At 38.8% G+C, this 16318-nt stretch overlaps 4 protein-coding genes and 1 long non-coding RNA gene across 5 annotated transcripts in view; 1 reads left to right on the forward strand and 4 right to left on the reverse strand.

Moving 5' to 3' along the window:
* Positions 1-404, forward strand: part of LOC106310062 — a 5819-nt gene extending 5415 nt beyond the window's left edge. The window contains exon 2 of the long non-coding RNA XR_001263674.1: positions 167-404. This is a non-coding gene — a long non-coding RNA (uncharacterized LOC106310062). The remainder of the gene's footprint in view (positions 1-166) is intronic.
* A 2798-nt stretch (positions 405-3202) lies between these two features.
* On the reverse strand, positions 3203-6900 carry LOC106308362 (midasin-like). The gene is made up of 2 exons (XM_013745521.1): positions 5589-6900; positions 3203-5372 (listed from the first exon to the last, which is right to left on the reverse strand). The coding sequence occupies exon 1, from the start codon at positions 6898-6900 to the stop codon at positions 5956-5958; it is 945 nt and encodes a 314-aa protein (XP_013600975.1). The 3' UTR covers positions 3203-5372; positions 5589-5955.
* A 1174-nt stretch (positions 6901-8074) lies between these two features.
* Positions 8075-8803, reverse strand: LOC106309638 (PRA1 family protein D). The gene has a single exon (XM_013746712.1). The coding sequence runs from the start codon at positions 8717-8719 to the stop codon at positions 8183-8185; it is 537 nt and encodes a 178-aa protein (XP_013602166.1). The 5' UTR covers positions 8720-8803; the 3' UTR covers positions 8075-8182.
* Positions 8804-9201: 398 nt separating this feature from the next.
* Positions 9202-10537, reverse strand: LOC106307947 (40S ribosomal protein S15-1). The gene is made up of 4 exons (XM_013745045.1): positions 10427-10537; positions 10199-10347; positions 10039-10096; positions 9202-9626 (listed from the first exon to the last, which is right to left on the reverse strand). Exons 1-4 carry the CDS (start codon positions 10427-10429, stop codon positions 9378-9380), a joined length of 459 nt encoding a protein of 152 aa, XP_013600499.1. The 5' UTR covers positions 10430-10537; the 3' UTR covers positions 9202-9377.
* Positions 10538-11031: 494 nt separating this feature from the next.
* Positions 11032-15808, reverse strand: LOC106308363. The gene is made up of 7 exons (XM_013745522.1): positions 15493-15808; positions 13163-13386; positions 12794-12858; positions 12271-12492; positions 12021-12150; positions 11484-11945; positions 11032-11380 (listed from the first exon to the last, which is right to left on the reverse strand). Exons 1-7 carry the CDS (start codon positions 15806-15808, stop codon positions 11132-11134), a joined length of 1668 nt encoding a protein of 555 aa, XP_013600976.1. The 3' UTR covers positions 11032-11131.
* Between the last annotated feature and the right edge of the window lie 510 nt (positions 15809-16318).

Genomic DNA, 16318 nt, shown 5'->3' on the forward strand with positions numbered 1-16318 from the left:
ATGTGATTGTTCTGTGTGGTGTAATAGGCACCGTGATTGTCTCGTGCTAGAGCTAGGCCTACATAGTTGTAGTGCTATGAACTGAGTCAGTGGTTTGCGGTTTAGCATCCCATACCTCACTGGGCGATTCCCCTGTCGCTCACCCCTCCTTATTTCCCCCTTTCAGGTGAGACCGATGAGCAGGAGTGATTTTTCGGACCGGTGCTATTGGGCTTTTGGGCTTCTATCGTTTTATCGATTTTATCGTTATCGGGCCTCTAGGCCTTTGGACTTTTATCGTTATGGTATTTCGTATTTTGGATTCTCGGTTTATGTCGTACCTTATGTTTCGGATTTTATTTTATATTATGGAATTCATGCGTGGATGTGGACTTTCAAATATTTATATATGGATATTTAAGATATTTGTATTTATCGAAGTATTTTTACTATTTCGAAAGTGACGGGTGTCACAAAACCATTAATTATGAATTAGGGAACAAAAACAAAAGGAGTTCCAATACATTTTTAATTAGGATTAGCTGCGGTAAATGTTTTAAATGTTAAAAATATTTATTTTTCTACATAAACTTGAGATTAATATGGAGCTTTGGTTGGAGGTCTTCGGTTCTCACACATCCATGAAAGACAACAACACACTCTAAATCATTGATGTCTGGTAATTGGCCGGCTTACAAGTTACAACAGTGAGTTTCTGATTCCAAGCCGGCCAATTAAATTATTTTCGAGCCCTTTCAGCTGCTTTTTCTCATCTACAGATTAGGAAATAAATCCAAATCTGAAGCCCAAAAGGAAAAGATGAGGTCAACTAAAGGGGTTTCTTCTTCATCGGTAACTCTGTTACTGCTCCCTTGACTATATAGGTTTTTTCAGGTTACATTTCCTGGATTGATGTCTAATGTCAGAACATATGCTGCAATGACATCAGGCTTGAAGTGAATAACTCGCAGTTTAGAATGGCTACATGCCTGATGCAAAGGAGATCAAAGATGCCCTCTTCTCCATTCACCCGGGGAAAGCTCCTGGACCCGACGGCTTCTCAGCTTGCTTCTTCCAATCCAACTGGAATGTCGTGGGAGATGATATGATTAAAGAAGTGCAAGCTTTCTTCCAATCTGGCTGCATGCCAAGAACAATCAATGAAATTCATATTAGACTGATACCGAAAATCACTAGCCCCAAGCGAGTTTCTGATTACAGACCTATAGCTCTCTGCAATGTGAGCTACAAAATCATCTCAAAGCTGCTAGCGAGACGCCTCCAACCCCTGTTAGGAGCTCTGATCACCGAGACTCAATTTGCATTCGTTCCAAAGAGGACCATATCAGATAATGTCTTAATTACACATGAACTGCTACACTATCTCAAGACATCTAAGGCTAAGAAACACTTCTACATGGTTGTCAAAACTGACATGAGTAAAGTCTATGATAGGATGGAGTGGGACATTACTAAAGCGGCTATCCTGAGATTTGGCTTTCACCCTACGTGGACTGAATGGATCATGCAATGCATTTCAACAGTCAACTACTCTTTCATTATCAATGATGCAACAAGAGGAAACGTTAAACCAGGAAGGGGGATCAGACAGGGAGACCCCCTCTCCCCATATATTTTCATTCTATGCAGTGAACTACTATCAAGCTTCTTTAAGATGGGCCAACGTAATGGATCACTAAAGGGCATAAGAATTACTTCGGGGCGCCATGCATTAATCAACTGCTATTTGCAGATGATACAATGTTTTTTTGCAAAGCTAATGAGCAGAATGAACAGACACTGAACAAGATCATATCTACCTACGAATCAGTCTCTGGTCAACTTATCAATCTACAAAAATCAGCTATATCCTTCTCCAAAGGCACCAGTCAAGCTAGAAAAGACCAAATTAAGCTGATTCTAGGCATAGAGAGCAATGGTGGATTCGTAATTTACCTTGGCCTCCCTGAGCAGTTTGGTAGAAGAAAGCGAGATCAATTTGCCAACATAGTGGACCGTATCAAGCACAAGTCTATCAGCTGGTCCTCTAAGTTCCTCTCACGAGCAGGGAAGATGATCATGCTGCGTACAGTCCTCTCTGCTATGCCGTCCCACGCAATGTCCTGTTTCAAGCTTCCCATCTCCCTTTGTGCTCAAATCCAATCGTTATTAACCCGGTTCTGGTGGGATGATTCACAAGAAAAAAGAAAGATGTTATGGATATCCTGGAAAAAAATGGCTAGAGCAAAAAAAACAAGGAGGTTTGGGCTTTAAGGATATAGCTACCTTCAAGGATGCCTTGTTAGCCAAACTCAGCTAGAGAATCCTCAAAAACCCTTCATGTCTCCTTGCCCGTTGTCTGTTGGCAAAATACTGCAAGGAAGAACACTTCTTATCAATTCGAGCCTCAAAATCGTCTTCCTATGGATGGAAAGGTGTACTTATTGGAAGCGATTTACTTATTAATCACCTCGGCTGGATCGTGGGCACAGGAGAGGAGATCAATGTGTGGAGCGACGCTTGGCTCTCCTCCACAACTCAGCAAAGACCCATTGGACCTGCCCCGGAAGCTCTCAAAGACCTCAAAGTCTCGGCCCTAATGCTAGCCAACTCCACGGAGTGGGACATTCAAAAGATTGATAGCATACTCCCGTTCCACAAAGAGGAGATCTTGCATATCAAACCATCCATTTGCAGCGCCACAGTTGAAAGAGTATGGCTCAAATCAGCATCAGGGGAACATACTGCTAAGTCAGGCTACAGAGCGCAGGCAGAATCAAGAATCATCACCCAAATACCTGCTCCTGAAACAAACCATGATTGGTTAGCCAACGTCTGAACTTAAAAACTCCAGAAAAGATTAAAGTCTTTCTGTGGAGCACCCTACATAATGCTTTGCCAGTGGGAGAGAAATTTGCAATAAGGAACATCCCCCTAACTAATCGATGCCCACGGTGTGGAGCTATAGAGTCGGTAGCTCATGTACTCTTCATATGCAATTACGCAAAGGAAGTATGGACCTCAGCTCCCCTAGCTTTGAACTTCGATCCATCTCCCTCAATAACAACGGGCTATGGACTCGAGCTACTCCGACAAGTACCATCTCTCCCTCTCACTGGTGTGGGACTAGGTATGCTATCTGCTTCGATCTGCTGGAACTTATGGATCTCCTGGAACCAATTGATTTTTCAGAAAAGAGTCTTCACACCGGAGGAGACTTTGCTAAAAGCGATCAAAGAAGCTAGAGAATGGGTTCTCTCACAAGAACAAACCAACCAATCACGATCAACCCCAACCAGTATCGCCCAGGATCCCGCCCTAGACCCAACTCGCACACGCTTGTATACTGATGCCGCTTGGAATCCGGTTACTAAATGTGCTGGTCTCGCTTGGATCATCGATGATGCTGGATTATCCTCTTCACACTCAACGACCGAATCTTTTGTGGTGTCGCCCCTGATGGCGGAAACGTTGGCGTTGCGAAACGCCATGAACTCTGCCCTTCGTCGTGGGATATTGTTGCAGGCTGGAAAGCTGGGTCGATGAGATGGATGGGCGATGGGGCGATCTTATCGGTAAGGATGAAGACCGGATGGATAGACGGTGAAGATGGCCAACTTGCTATTCTTTTTAATCCAATCTAACCTGGAAACAATGAAAAACAATGAGTTTATGAATAATTAAAATAAGAACAGAAGCTAAACAGATAAAGGGATGGAATGGTTTATGGATAGATGATTGATGATGGAAGATGGATCGATGATGCTTGATAGATGATGTTTGACTCTCTCAATCCGTGGGTTTGATTGAATCTCTCAATCTGGAATAACACTGGCTTTTGAATCACACAAGCAACCTATGCTAGACGAATCAATAGAACACAAGAATCACTCAAGTATCCTAAGAACGGATTTCTATTCAAAGACTCTCTTTGATAAAAATAAACAAACTGAATATTATTTCTTAAGGATTGAAAGGTGGTTTCTTACAAGGGTCGACCAAGAGCTTATATAGGCTCTGGAGACAATGATTACAAAGCAAAAATCAGAAAGAAATCAAAGGAAATAAAAACTAGCCGTTGGAATAGGATAAATGGATTTTTGGCTAAAAATGGGGAACTTGATGATCTCCTTGAATCTGGAAAGTTTGGGCAAGAAGGAATGGTGTCTTGGGACGTCTAGGTTCCTTGCAAGTAGCTTCAGGAAGCTCTGGTCGTGGAAAAATAGCCGTTGGTGATTTATTCTCCAAGTTGTGAGTGATTCCGAAAAAGGAAACTTGGTGTAAATGAAGATCCTATTAATCCTATGCTTGCTGGTGTAGGGAAAGATGAGGGGAGGCTCTTCTGGACGGTTGTATGTGTATTCTGGAAGCCTTGGATCATGAAGATCCTCTTAATCCTATGCTTGCTGATTGTATCTTGAGATTTCCGTGGTATTTTCTCCTATTCTTGGGCTTTTTGGCTTGATAAGAGATCCATCTTGAAATCCATTTTTTGGTTTGGGTCGGAACGCTTCTTTGTTGGGCTTGAAGAAACTTCTAAACTCGGATGCTCGCAGATGGACGAGATGGAGAACCGCCGGTTTGTAAAATTCGTATATTCCTGGCAAGAGTAGATTTGGAGATGATTCCAGTTGGGGTTGACTCCTAGATGAGTGTAGAATGCATTAAAATTGGTTTCATTACAAAATTCCTCCTGGTTACGGAGATACGCCGTTTTGACTGAACACATATCCTGATTGGTCCTTCGGTTGGCTGAATGGTACATCCGGTTGGCCCCTGGTTCAGGTGTGGTTTCTGTGCCTATATCATCCCCTCTCTCTTGAAAAGGTTTCGACCTCGAAACTGGATAACCTGCACCAAGATAGAGCAAGTCAGGTTTCATCCTCTTTTGAGATTCTAGGGCCTTACCTTGGTATTTTGTCGATTTGGTCTTTGGTGGCAAATCTGGTGGCTCTCCTTTGAGTAGGAACGACCGGACTACTCCTCTATATTGATATGGCCTCCTGGATGTTGTTTTTGATATGATGGGGCGTCAGGAATCAAGAAGTTGTTGATGGTAACTTCTTGCTTTCCTTAGGCATCTAGACACCGTGTGATCTCTTTGTGTGGATCGCCTATGGGATCCTTGGCCTCTGTTCCTGAAATATTCTCAAAAATTTTGGCAGAAAACAAGTGAATTATATCTGTGTTTGAGAATTTATAATTTGGACAAGTAAAATTTAGACTTACCCAAATGGTTTCAGCTAGTTGAAGAATGATTTGCTCTTTGGTAGCTTGTGTGCTTTTATTGTTTCTTGCATCTTCTTCAACGTTTTGTGGACAAGTCAGGTGCTGTCCCTGGCTTTCTTTCAACCTCTCAGACTTGTTTGGTCGCCCATCTCCTTTCCCTATACCTGGATCAAAACTTTTTAGCAAAGACAAGTGCATAAATCCATAATTTGAAAGCTCTAAAGGAACAAGACTATCACTTGCTTTACTTGGCTCTGGTTTCAACTCCAGTGATATGCTTCCTAATAACTTTCTAGATGGACAATTTACAGCAAAGTGTCCCCTCTTATAACATCTACAACATGTCTGAATTTTAATATTTTTAGAATTAGAGGACTTACTTTGATTTGATGATGCTGGTGGCTTTTGCAAACCTTGTTGCATAGCTTCATCTTCAGGACGTGGACCTCCTTTGATATGGACTACTGTGGCCTTGCTATCTGTATTTTCTGAAGTTCCTTTTGACCTTGGACGGATTGCTGGCTTTTTTGGAAGTTGTAGTGAACTCGGCTGTGAACTCTTTGATTGCTTGATAGTGGGCTTTTCTATGGTCGGTTCCACCTCTTGTGGGCTGTGGGGGTGATCAGCCTTCTTACTCCTAGTCCTAAAGCGTGGAGTTGAAGTGTGGACTGCATGTGTATCATTCTTTTGGGGCTGGTGGTATTGGGCTGCAGTTTCCTTCTCAGCCTTTTCAACTAATCTCCTCATTTATAATCTGAAATCTTCCCAAGTATCAATAGATTCGTCATCAGCCTCCTCATCTGATAGTTGGTAACTGTAGTACCAGGTTTTCAAGTTGTCCTCCCATTGTTGATAAGCAGCAGCTTCTTTGTTATAACCAGAAAGGTTGATGGAGGATGCTTCAAGCTCAGTAACATTTCTTCCGGCTTCACTTACAAGTTCTTCCTCTTCAGCCAAGGCAAGTTGGGATTCTTTAACATTTCTTCCGGCCTCACTTATGGATTCCTCCTTTTCAGGCACACCTAGATCATATCCATGGATCTCAGCCTCATGGCTGGGATGCCTTGCTTCATCTTCACTGATTTGAGAATCAGTTTCCTCATACCATGACCCAAAATCTCGGTAAGGCTTCATAGACAATGCTTGTCTCTCCTCCGGACCAGAGAATGGTACTCCAGCCCAAGAACTCTCTTCTATTTCTTGATCAGAATCAGGATGGGTTTGAGCCTCCCATGAGTCCTCTTTAACGTCCAGTTGGAGCTGAGTTTCTTCATCAGATTCATGCTCCCACTCTTCTTTGTTTTCTAGGCAGTTTTCAACTCCAGCCTCTTCCTGCCATGAACCACTTCCATAGCTTTCTTCTAGGACAGCTTCTCTTCTAGAACAATCAGTGGAGTGGTTATCAATGTGGTAAGGGTCTGGTGGTACTGGCTCAGGATCTCCTTCATAAGGATCCTCTTCAAAATCAGTGTTGGAGCCATCGTTGGACCATTCAGCTTCTCTTCTAGAACAATCAGTGGAGTGGTTATCAATGTGGTAAGGGTCTGGTGGTACTGGCTCAGGATCTCCTTCATAAGGATCCTCTTCAAAATCAGTGTTGGAGCCATCGTTGGACCATTGATCATCTCCATAACTACTTTCTTCGTCAAGCATGGATTGCTCTTCTTCCCAAGAGTTATCTTCCTCATCCATGGTACCTGCGATGAAAAACACACAATGTAGTTAAGTGCTTTTAAAGGCAGTGGTCGAATCCTTATGCAAACAAATAATAAAAATGCTTTGGACCGACTTTTCTAAAACAATGATGCAAAAATATTTTTATTTTGTTTTTGAATGCAACAATGACATGGAAGAACTAAGTCAGACTAATATGAAATATGAAAACAAAAATAATGGCAAGTAACAAATGCAATTTTTATTTTTCTTGTTTTGGAATGCAAAACCGAAAAAATAAACTGGAAACAATTCTATAAATCTAATGCAAATAAGACTAAATGATTTTTTTTTTCTTTTTGATATTTAAATGCACAATATAACTACTATATGGTATGCACGAAAGTTTATCATGAGATTTCCGTGGTATTTTCTCCTCTTCTTGGGCTTGTTGGCTTGATAAGAGATCCATCTTGAAGTCCATTTTTTGGTTTGGGTCGGAACGCTTCTTTGTTGGGCTTGAAGCAACTTCTAAACTCGGATGCTCGCAGATGGACGAGATGGAGAACCTCCGGTTTGTAAAATTTGTATCTTCCTGGTCCAAGTAGCTTTGGAGATTCTTCCAATTGGGGTTGACTCCTAGTTGAGTGTAGAATGCATGAAAATTGGTTTCATTGCAAAATTCCTCCTGGTTACGGAGATACGCCGTTTTGACTGAACACATATCCTGGTTGGTCCTTCGGTTGGCTGAATGGTACATCCGATTGGCCCGTGGTTCAGGTGTGGTTTCTGTGCCTATATCAGATATGCTCTCTCCTGGTTCTCTCCGATTCACAGACTCTCATCAACCTCGTGAACTCAAAAAGACGCCATCTAGAGATCGCATCTCCTCTCAACGACATCTATTTAATTTCTCCCCTTTTCAATTCCATCAAGTTTAAGTTTATCCCTAAATTGGAGAATAGTAGAGCTGACTCTGTTGCCAAAGAGGCACTCCTTATTAACCAAACATGATTTTATTTAAATGCAAGTTGATTCACAAAAAAAAAAAAAAGAATGGTTACAAAAGATAAGCTACTTGCAATGTAGTAGAGTGAGGATCGGATCAATTAGGAGACGCCATAGAACATAACTATTGCATACCAGCTTATTATCTAAGTGTGTCAGGTTAATTACGGTTTAGCTAATCACCTAATAGGCTGCTAATACTAACTAATCCGGATCGTATAAACTTTCATTTGATTCCTTAACGTCTTGAACAATGTCTAATAATGAACACAAAGAAAACAATTAGAGTTTAGTTACAAGCACCAAATGTAGCTCAAATCCCACTGTAATCACCGTTATCTCCGCCGGCGGTAGAGAGCATTGGTCCGTAAGGCGATTCCAGATCATCCGTCACAAGATCCTCCGTTCCTCTCAGCGCCGCGTGTAAGATCAAAACCAGAGCTCCGAATCCAACGGTGGTGAGAGCACTGAGCCAAACTCCAGTGGTAACTAGCGCTGCGATCGTTAGAACGATGAGAAGCACCGCCACGACGCCATCGTCGACGGTGAACCCGAAGACGGTGAGCGCCTCCTCGCGAGCGAAATAGAGGAAGAACCAAGCTAAGCCGACGGCTACGAAAGCGAGGATGGCGATCGGGCGTGTGATCAAGGTTAGAGCGAGGAGGACGGAGAGGATGATGGTGTAGTTGATGCGGAAATGAGCAAGGTTCTGAGTGAGGCGAGTTGTGGCGTCGGAGAAGGAGGACGGGAAGCTGAAAGCGGAGAGATCGAGGAAATCGCCCCATGGACGAGCCGCGCCGTTGATCGATTGAACCGTTTCCTTGATTCCGGAGATCACTTGATTCGCCATTGCTGTTCGTTATCTCTCTCCTGAATCTCAGAACCCTAGAAATCCTCAAGATAGAGAACGAAGAGAAGATTTTGACCCAAGAAAAAAAACAGAGAACGAAGAGAAGATAACTTCCTTACAACTGAAAAAGGCCCAAGCCCAATCACTAGAAGCCCACTTTTTGGTTATAGATAAATTTTTTCATCACATTAATTTTTTCTTCTAAAACCGTCACAAGAAAATATCGACTATCATGTGGTCTGTGGCTATCATACAAATTTTAACGTATAATCGTGTTTGGTTATCATACTAATTATGTGGTGGTTAAGTGCATATACCCGTGTTTATGGGACTGCTAACAATGTTTGTTTACAAACTAATCAATGTCGAGAAATTAAAATTTTGATTTACGATAAGCAAGTGAATGTTTCCTAATGATGAAATCTCCTTGAGCATGCTTAAAGTGTAAGCTTATCAAATGCTACAGGAATTAGAATAAATTATAATCAACATAATGAACATAACGAAACTCAATAACATTTGATTTTAAGATCCTGGCCACATAATATGAAAATGCATGAGCTAGAGTTGATAAAGTATCTAAAGTTTCATCATAAAACAACAACAGAAAGGCCATATAAAGATTGGAACACATTCCCCAAGTTTAACAACAAGCTCTTCACTTGAGGGGAATGAAACGGGAGGAGTGGGTAGCACCAACACCAGGCCTACCGTGCTTAACCGGCTTGTATGAGATGGAGAACTCAGCCAAGTAGTGACCAATCATCTCGGGCTTGATCTCGACCTGGTTAAAGGTCTTTCCATTGTACACTCCAATGATGCTTCCGATCATCTCTGGGACAATGATCATGTTCCTCAGGTGGGTTCTCACCGGCTCTGGCTTCTCACCTTGTGGTGCCTCCCTTTTCTAATTATTAACCAAAAGCATAAACACTTAGTTGTGATTAAAGAAAATTAATGTTCTTAAGTAAACATGAAAAGTATTAAATAGTAGACTAATGATATGTTGATCATAGCAATAGTTTCCAGTAATAAGTAAAAATGTAACAATCATAAGTAAAGACAAGGCTATTATATATATCAGGTAGACAGATTCAGCAACTCAAACATCTCTATGACACGGATTAATTGATGTAAAAACTATTGTAAATATACAGAAATTTTTCACGTTCAGGCAACAAACTAAAGTTTGCAACAAATAAAAAAAAACAAACAAGACGGAACACAAAGACAGACATTCTAGGATCTGAAAGACATAACTGATTATATTCCGACAATCAAGCCCATTTCACTACCACATTAAGAAATGAAATGCTTACCGCCTTACGCAGCTTCTTAATGAGAGCCATTGGCTTCCTGGTCAAGCCTCTAGAGAACCTAAACCAATTTCAGACAGAGAGATATGTCAGAAAAAAAAAAACATAAATCAGCCATTACAGAACATAATCTACAATGTGAAATCATTTTTATTGTCTTTACCTTCTGCGAATACGAGAAGGGAAGAGCTTGACAAGGTCATCAGTAGACATATCGAGAAGAGCATCGAGATCGACTCCTTTGAAGGCAAACTTCTTGAATGTCCTCTTCTTCGGGACTCCAGCCGCAGCAACCTCTGGTTCCACATCCGCCTACATAGATAGTATTTAACCAAACCATCAGTATCAGATAACGAAATGAGGAAAGAAGATTCAGAGATTGAGAACTCACCATGACTAGATCTCAGCAAAAAGGATAAAACCCCTAAGACCGTTAGAGAAGCTTGAGAGACTGGTTGTCTGCGTCAGGTCTTTGCGGAGAGAGGAGGTTTGGTTCGGCGCTACAAATATATATGGGGAACACTTGAGAACCCTATATTCTTATTTATTCTTTAGTGGCTCTATATTCTCTTTATTTTCATAACAGCACGCACTTTCTTTTTTTTAGCTGTATAACCCCTTGTGTAACTAAGCCATTAAATATCCACAATAACATGATTTTAAAACAGGATAACATGAACAAATTGAAATACAATTATTATTCTTTAGTGTAGTTACATATTGTAAACATATGAGAAAAATCATATCTTCAGTACTTAGAAGATAAATTATGATTTCCATGGAATTTTAATTTTGATTTTGGTGAATTGTTTTTTTTATGTCACTTGTGTTAAAACACATTATGAGGAAATCATATCTTGTAATATACATAATGTTCTGAGTTATGTTAGTAATCAACTTTATAAAATCATATTCATATATACGTGTATATATATAATTGTTAAGCAGTAGAAAAGTGAAAAAAAAAACATTTTAATAGTTTTATTCTTATTTAGACTAGTACAAAAATACTGAAAAAAAGCTGGTGAAAACAAATCAAAACAGAAGTTCAAAATAAATAAAAACACGCAAATGGCAAACAGCAAAAGACAACAGTTTATAGGGATTTTGCTTGGGTCTTTTCGATTTTCTTGATGGTATCATTAAGTTTTCTCTGAACCTCAGGCCTTGATGGGACTATAACGATTTCCGTCCAAACTGAACCTGGCTGGCTTAACAGGCTTGGATCCGAGTAAAGCTCGTAAATAGATTCTGCATCTGGATTAAGATTGCTGACCCGTTTTAAACACTCGATGTCTTCTGGATCCACCAAAAGCCTACTATTTCCAGCTTTCCACGCTATAAGCTGCTCCAACGAACCAACCAAAGAGAATAACATGTTACATGTTACATGTTAGTATCTGAAAAAAAAAATGACGTTATATTGATATTGACTTTAACTTTGTTACCCTTGGAGGACCACCAACAGCGTTGGTGCAGTAAAGCCTAGCGTTATCAACAAGCTCACAGTATTTTGGGAACGCATTAGCAAAACTCTTGTGTGATTTTAGCTGAGATTTCACCCTCACTGCTCTCTTCACCATTAGAGCTCTCCGTATGCCTCTTGCTACTGCTAGATAAGCATCACAAACAACACCGACCAGCTCGATCCTATATGGTTTCAAGTTTTGTTGTTTCCCATTTGGTTCTGTTTCTTCTTTTCTCCAATATTCTTCGGTCGTTGTCCCGTCTTCGTTCACCTTGTAGCCTGCGCCCATTCTATATCTATGTTTGTGGACGTTCCTAGCCATTGTGATCATTTGTTCCACGAATGGCTCCCATGATAAGGTTCCATCCATTATCACATCACGTCCTTCGTTTAATGCTGTTACTAGTAATGATGATGCAGCATCGGTAGATGATTGGTGAACCTATATATATTATGTATATATTTTAAATGTAGTCCATTTGTCATAAACCTAAGGATTTAGAAATAATGAACGTACCAATTCAGCAGTTTGAAGCATATCGTCGTGGTGACCTCTAGAACTAAGAGCTCTATATATAACATCCGTCTCCTTAAACGCATCTGCTTCTATCAACACTGCGTCGTCCCCTGCCTCAGACCAAAATGGCCTGCCAAAATATATATTTTTGGTAATTTAATTGGCTTTATAGCTACATGCATTTAAGCATATCACATAAAATGCAAGCATGCATATTTTGTATATATAATAGATATAATTAAAACTTTACTCGTGGAGGATATCTTTGAGGACGGTGCTCTTTCCGGCGCCCATTCCGCCGCCCATAAGGAGGAGGACCGGACTGCGTTTGTTATGAGCCACCGGAGACATTACTTCAGTACAGTGCGACTCACCGCTGCTGCCGACGTTGATGACTTTCATCTCTTCAACTAATGTCGAGAAAACCCTTGTCACCTTCAGGTCTTTTGTTACTCTTTCAAATCTTTGTTTTCTGCATTATATTAAACAAATGTATATAATCAACTGAATATACGATTTTGTTGACATGGTCCACTTAGTTTTACAATCTTTTTAATGTTAATGAATAGTATATTTAAAGTAGATAATTAAGTTGGAGTCATTAGCACGGCAACGATGATTACGCAATTCATATACTATTTTATATGCATTTATCAACTAATGTATTTATAATATATATATATATATATATATATATATATATATATATATATGATAGTTGCGTCCTTGTGTGAGATCATATAGAATTATTGGATATGGAACAATTCGAACACCTTGTCGCTGCCATCACGAAGTCCTTGAGTTTTGGTGCTTTCTGATCCGATTCGTCGCTTAAAACCTGTCGTATGGAGAAATAAATATTTTATTATTCATACTCATTATTATATATATTTTTAATTCATACGCATTATTAGCCTACTCCACCCAGCGGAAAAGTTGAATGTTTCTTTTTCCAAAAAAATGGAATGTTTAATATATATTTGAAAAGAAAACTAATGATATCATATAACGACTTGAAAGAGTCAAAACAAACCTACAAAATACACTAGCTCCAATCAGTATTTTTGTGCTGAAAACACTTCAAGTAGTTGTCAAAATATAAAACATGTTGATTTTTTATGTACAGAAACGAAATTAAGTACCTGAGAGATGAGGTTGGAAGATTGAGTCCAATTGAAAGCAAAATACGTGAGAATGCATCTTTCCAATTCTTCAAGGAGATGAACGTAGAGAGACTCAGGCTCAGCTTCATTCACCAAATATTCATACACATTCTCATCATATCCCTTTGTTTTCACCAAATATGCATTTGCCAGTTTGCATAGTTGTGGGCATTCATTTGGATCCTCAAATCCTAGCTGCCTTGCTGTATTTTTTGGATATAATATGTTAAATATTAATTAAATCAATAATACATGTCAAGCAATTATTGTTGTAAAAAAAGAGAAATATAAATGTCTACATAAGATAATGAAATTTTACAGAGGTCCCTTAATTTCATGAAAGGTCTGTATGGAGATAAAGCGGTACATGTATCATTTATCATGTATGTAGTCTATTAACGCCTCCATCACCATAAGCTATGTAGACTTGTGTAGATAAGCCCTTATAATGTCAGGTATATATAAAATCTCCACTAGAACTTCATGCAAGAATTTGGAAGAATGCAATCATTGATATCATGTGATTACAAGCTTCGGTGATAAAGTTGTACATGCATGTAGTCTATTAAAGCCTGCAGACAAGCCCTTATAATTACAGGGATGTGTATAAGAAGTCTTCACTATAACTATTATATATTCTATAATCTTAATTAATCAATGAGATCATGTGATTATAGGCTTTTGAGGTAGTATCAAATTATCAATATAACTTTGTCCTATTAATATAGGGCATGTTTGTTTCAACATCTGGAAGGACCATCTGGATGAAAATGAGAGTTTTGTTTGTTAAGGCACTAAAAGTGCAACACATTCAGATGGATCATCCGGATGACTTTTGGAAATCTAGGCTTAATTTTAAAATCCATTCAGCTGAACTAATTTGAATCATTTGAATGGAGATGGTTCATTCAAAATGGTATAACGTCTATTATACCCCTAATGTAATTCACAAATTACAAACATAAACATAATATCATTTTTGTCACAAACGAAAACTGACAAAACTACAAAAACACTTTTTCTTGTGCTAAAAACTACTTTTTCACGCCAAAACCCCAAAACGCATTTTCCCGCTAAAATTGCAAAAAAATGTTTTCCCGTCAAAATTGCAAAAACGTGTTTTTCCGCAAAAACCGAAAACACGTTTTCATGCCAAAATCACAAAAAAAATGTTTTCACGCCAACACCCCAAAATACATTTTTCCGTCAAAACACAAAAAAACATGTTTTCCCGCCAAAGTCGCAAACCGTGTTTTCCCGCCAAAATTGCAAAAACGTGTTTTCCCGCCAAAACCAAAAAATGTGTTTTCCCGCCAAAACCAAAAAACNNNGTGTTTTCCCGCCAAAATCGCAAAAATGTGTTTTCCCGCCAAAATCGCAAAAATGTGTTTTCCCGCCAAAATCGCAAAAATGTGTTTTCCCGCCAAAATCGCAAAAATGTGTTTTCCCGCCAAAATCGCAAAAATGTGTTTTCCCGCCAAAATCGCAAAAATGTGTTTTCCCGCCAAAATCGCAAAAATGTGTTTTCCCGCCAAAATCGCAAAAATGTGTTTTCCTCCAAAAACGCAAAAATGCATTTTCCCGACAAAACCGCAAAAACGTGTTTTCCCGCCAAAATCGCAAAAATGTGTTTTCCCGCCAAAATCGCAAAAACGTGGTTCCCTCCAAAACCGCAAAAACGTGTTTTCTCGCCAAAAACGTGTTTTTCCGTCAAAACCGCAAAAACTTGTTTTCTCGCCAAAACAAAAAAAATGTATTTTCCCGCCAAAACCGAAAAATATCGTTTTTCCGCCAAAACCGAAAAATCTTGTTTTCCGCCAAAACATAAAAATTGTGTTTTCTCACTAAAACCGAAAAAACTTGTTTTCCCGTCCAAACCGCAAAAAGAAAACTCGTTAATTTTGAAATAATTCTAATGTAAATATATTAAACTAAATAATTAAATGTAATATAGTTAAAATTAATATTAGACACAAGGATATTTTGGTAATTTTTTTACTAAACTCATTTGAATGGAAATGAAAATAAAGAAACAAACATAAGATTCATTTAGATGATTCATCTAGATGAGCTATGTGGATGGACAAACAAACAATCGCAAAAATCTGAATGGATCATTTGAATAGATCATATAAATGAATCATTTGGATGGAGATGGCAAATGGTGAAACAAACAGCCCCGTAATCATTTGGTCAATACTGATTATTTTTCTTTCTTCCTACTTAAGAGTATTAGCAACTTTTGTTTTGGGCTATATATTAGCGAAAAGTTCATTGTTAAAATGTCTTGGAGATCCAAGAAAACGTACCAACATAGTGGGAGAATCTCTCGAGGTTTGATCGTCGACCTGAATCTTTCCTCTCAATCAAAGGGGCTATCTTCTGATCTTTGTTCCCCATGGAATCACCTTGATGAGCTTTCCTGCGGTGAAGGAATGATTCTCCGGCGAAAGCAGCAGCAGCGACAAGAAGACCACCAAGAGAAGCGAGGAGGAGATGAGTGAGATTAAGTGGTTTGCAGCCACCATTTAACTCATCTGGCGTTCCTTCTATAGCAAACAAAACCAACCAGAGAGAGAAATCAAAAGAACAAATTATTATTTTATTATTCATCAAACACGTCATTTACCTGTAGGTCATTTTTGGAATTAAAAAATGTGTACTTGGCATTGAGACTGAGACGGGAGGCAGCACTAATAACTCAGCACATGCACCATGATCACTGATATCTTCTCTTATTATTATTATTTTTGACCAAATATCTACTAGTATTAATTTAATTCTTCTCATCTATGTGTTCTTGGTGAATTTCTCTTAATAATGCAAACTTTGGGTTTTCAATGCTCATTATTATATAGGAGTACTGGGACCGGCCCGCCCTACGGACGGAAAGTTATAATAAAAGTGATTTTATAATAATTTATGAAGTAATTTAAAATTATGATAGATTAAAAAATATTATAAACGAAAAAATAATGAAAACTTATGAGATCATTATAATTATTTTTTTTGTTTTGAATTATAATGACAGTAAATTTTACTATTCTCTGATAAATAACATTATATTTTTAATATTTATTTTAATTCAAATGTTTTGTTTTATAATATTCTTAATTAAACTAACGTATTTAAGGT

This window comes from Brassica oleracea, chromosome C8 (genome assembly GCF_000695525.1).
Source record: "Brassica oleracea var. oleracea cultivar TO1000 chromosome C8, BOL, whole genome shotgun sequence".
Classification (NCBI taxonomy): Eukaryota; Viridiplantae; Streptophyta; class Magnoliopsida; order Brassicales; family Brassicaceae; genus Brassica; species Brassica oleracea.

Excerpts from the sequence above, each read along its gene's own strand:
- LOC106308362 (XM_013745521.1), bottom strand. The coding sequence starts at position 6,900 with ATGGATGAGGAAGATAACTCTTGGGAAGAAGAGCAATCCATGCTTGAC.
- LOC106309638 (XM_013746712.1), bottom strand. The coding sequence starts at position 8,719 with ATGGCGAATCAAGTGATCTCCGGAATCAAGGAAACGGTTCAATCGATC.
- LOC106307947 (XM_013745045.1), bottom strand. Across the intron at positions 10,097-10,198 it reads CCTTCTCGTATTCGCAGAAG|GTTCTCTAGAGGCTTGACCA; the intron begins GTAAAGACAATA and ends AAATTGGTTTAG. Across the intron at positions 9,627-10,038 it reads TTAAGAAGCTGCGTAAGGCG|AAAAGGGAGGCACCACAAGG; the intron begins GTAAGCATTTCA and ends GTTAATAATTAG.
- LOC106308363 (XM_013745522.1), bottom strand. The coding sequence starts at position 15,808 with ATGACGTGTTTGATGAATAATAAAATAATAATTTGTTCTTTTGATTTC. Across the intron at positions 12,859-13,162 it reads CTTCCAACCTCATCTCTCAG|GTTTTAAGCGACGAATCGGA; the intron begins GTACTTAATTTC and ends TCCATACGACAG. Across the intron at positions 11,946-12,020 it reads TGCTTCAAACTGCTGAATTG|GTTCACCAATCATCTACCGA; the intron begins GTACGTTCATTA and ends TAATATATATAG.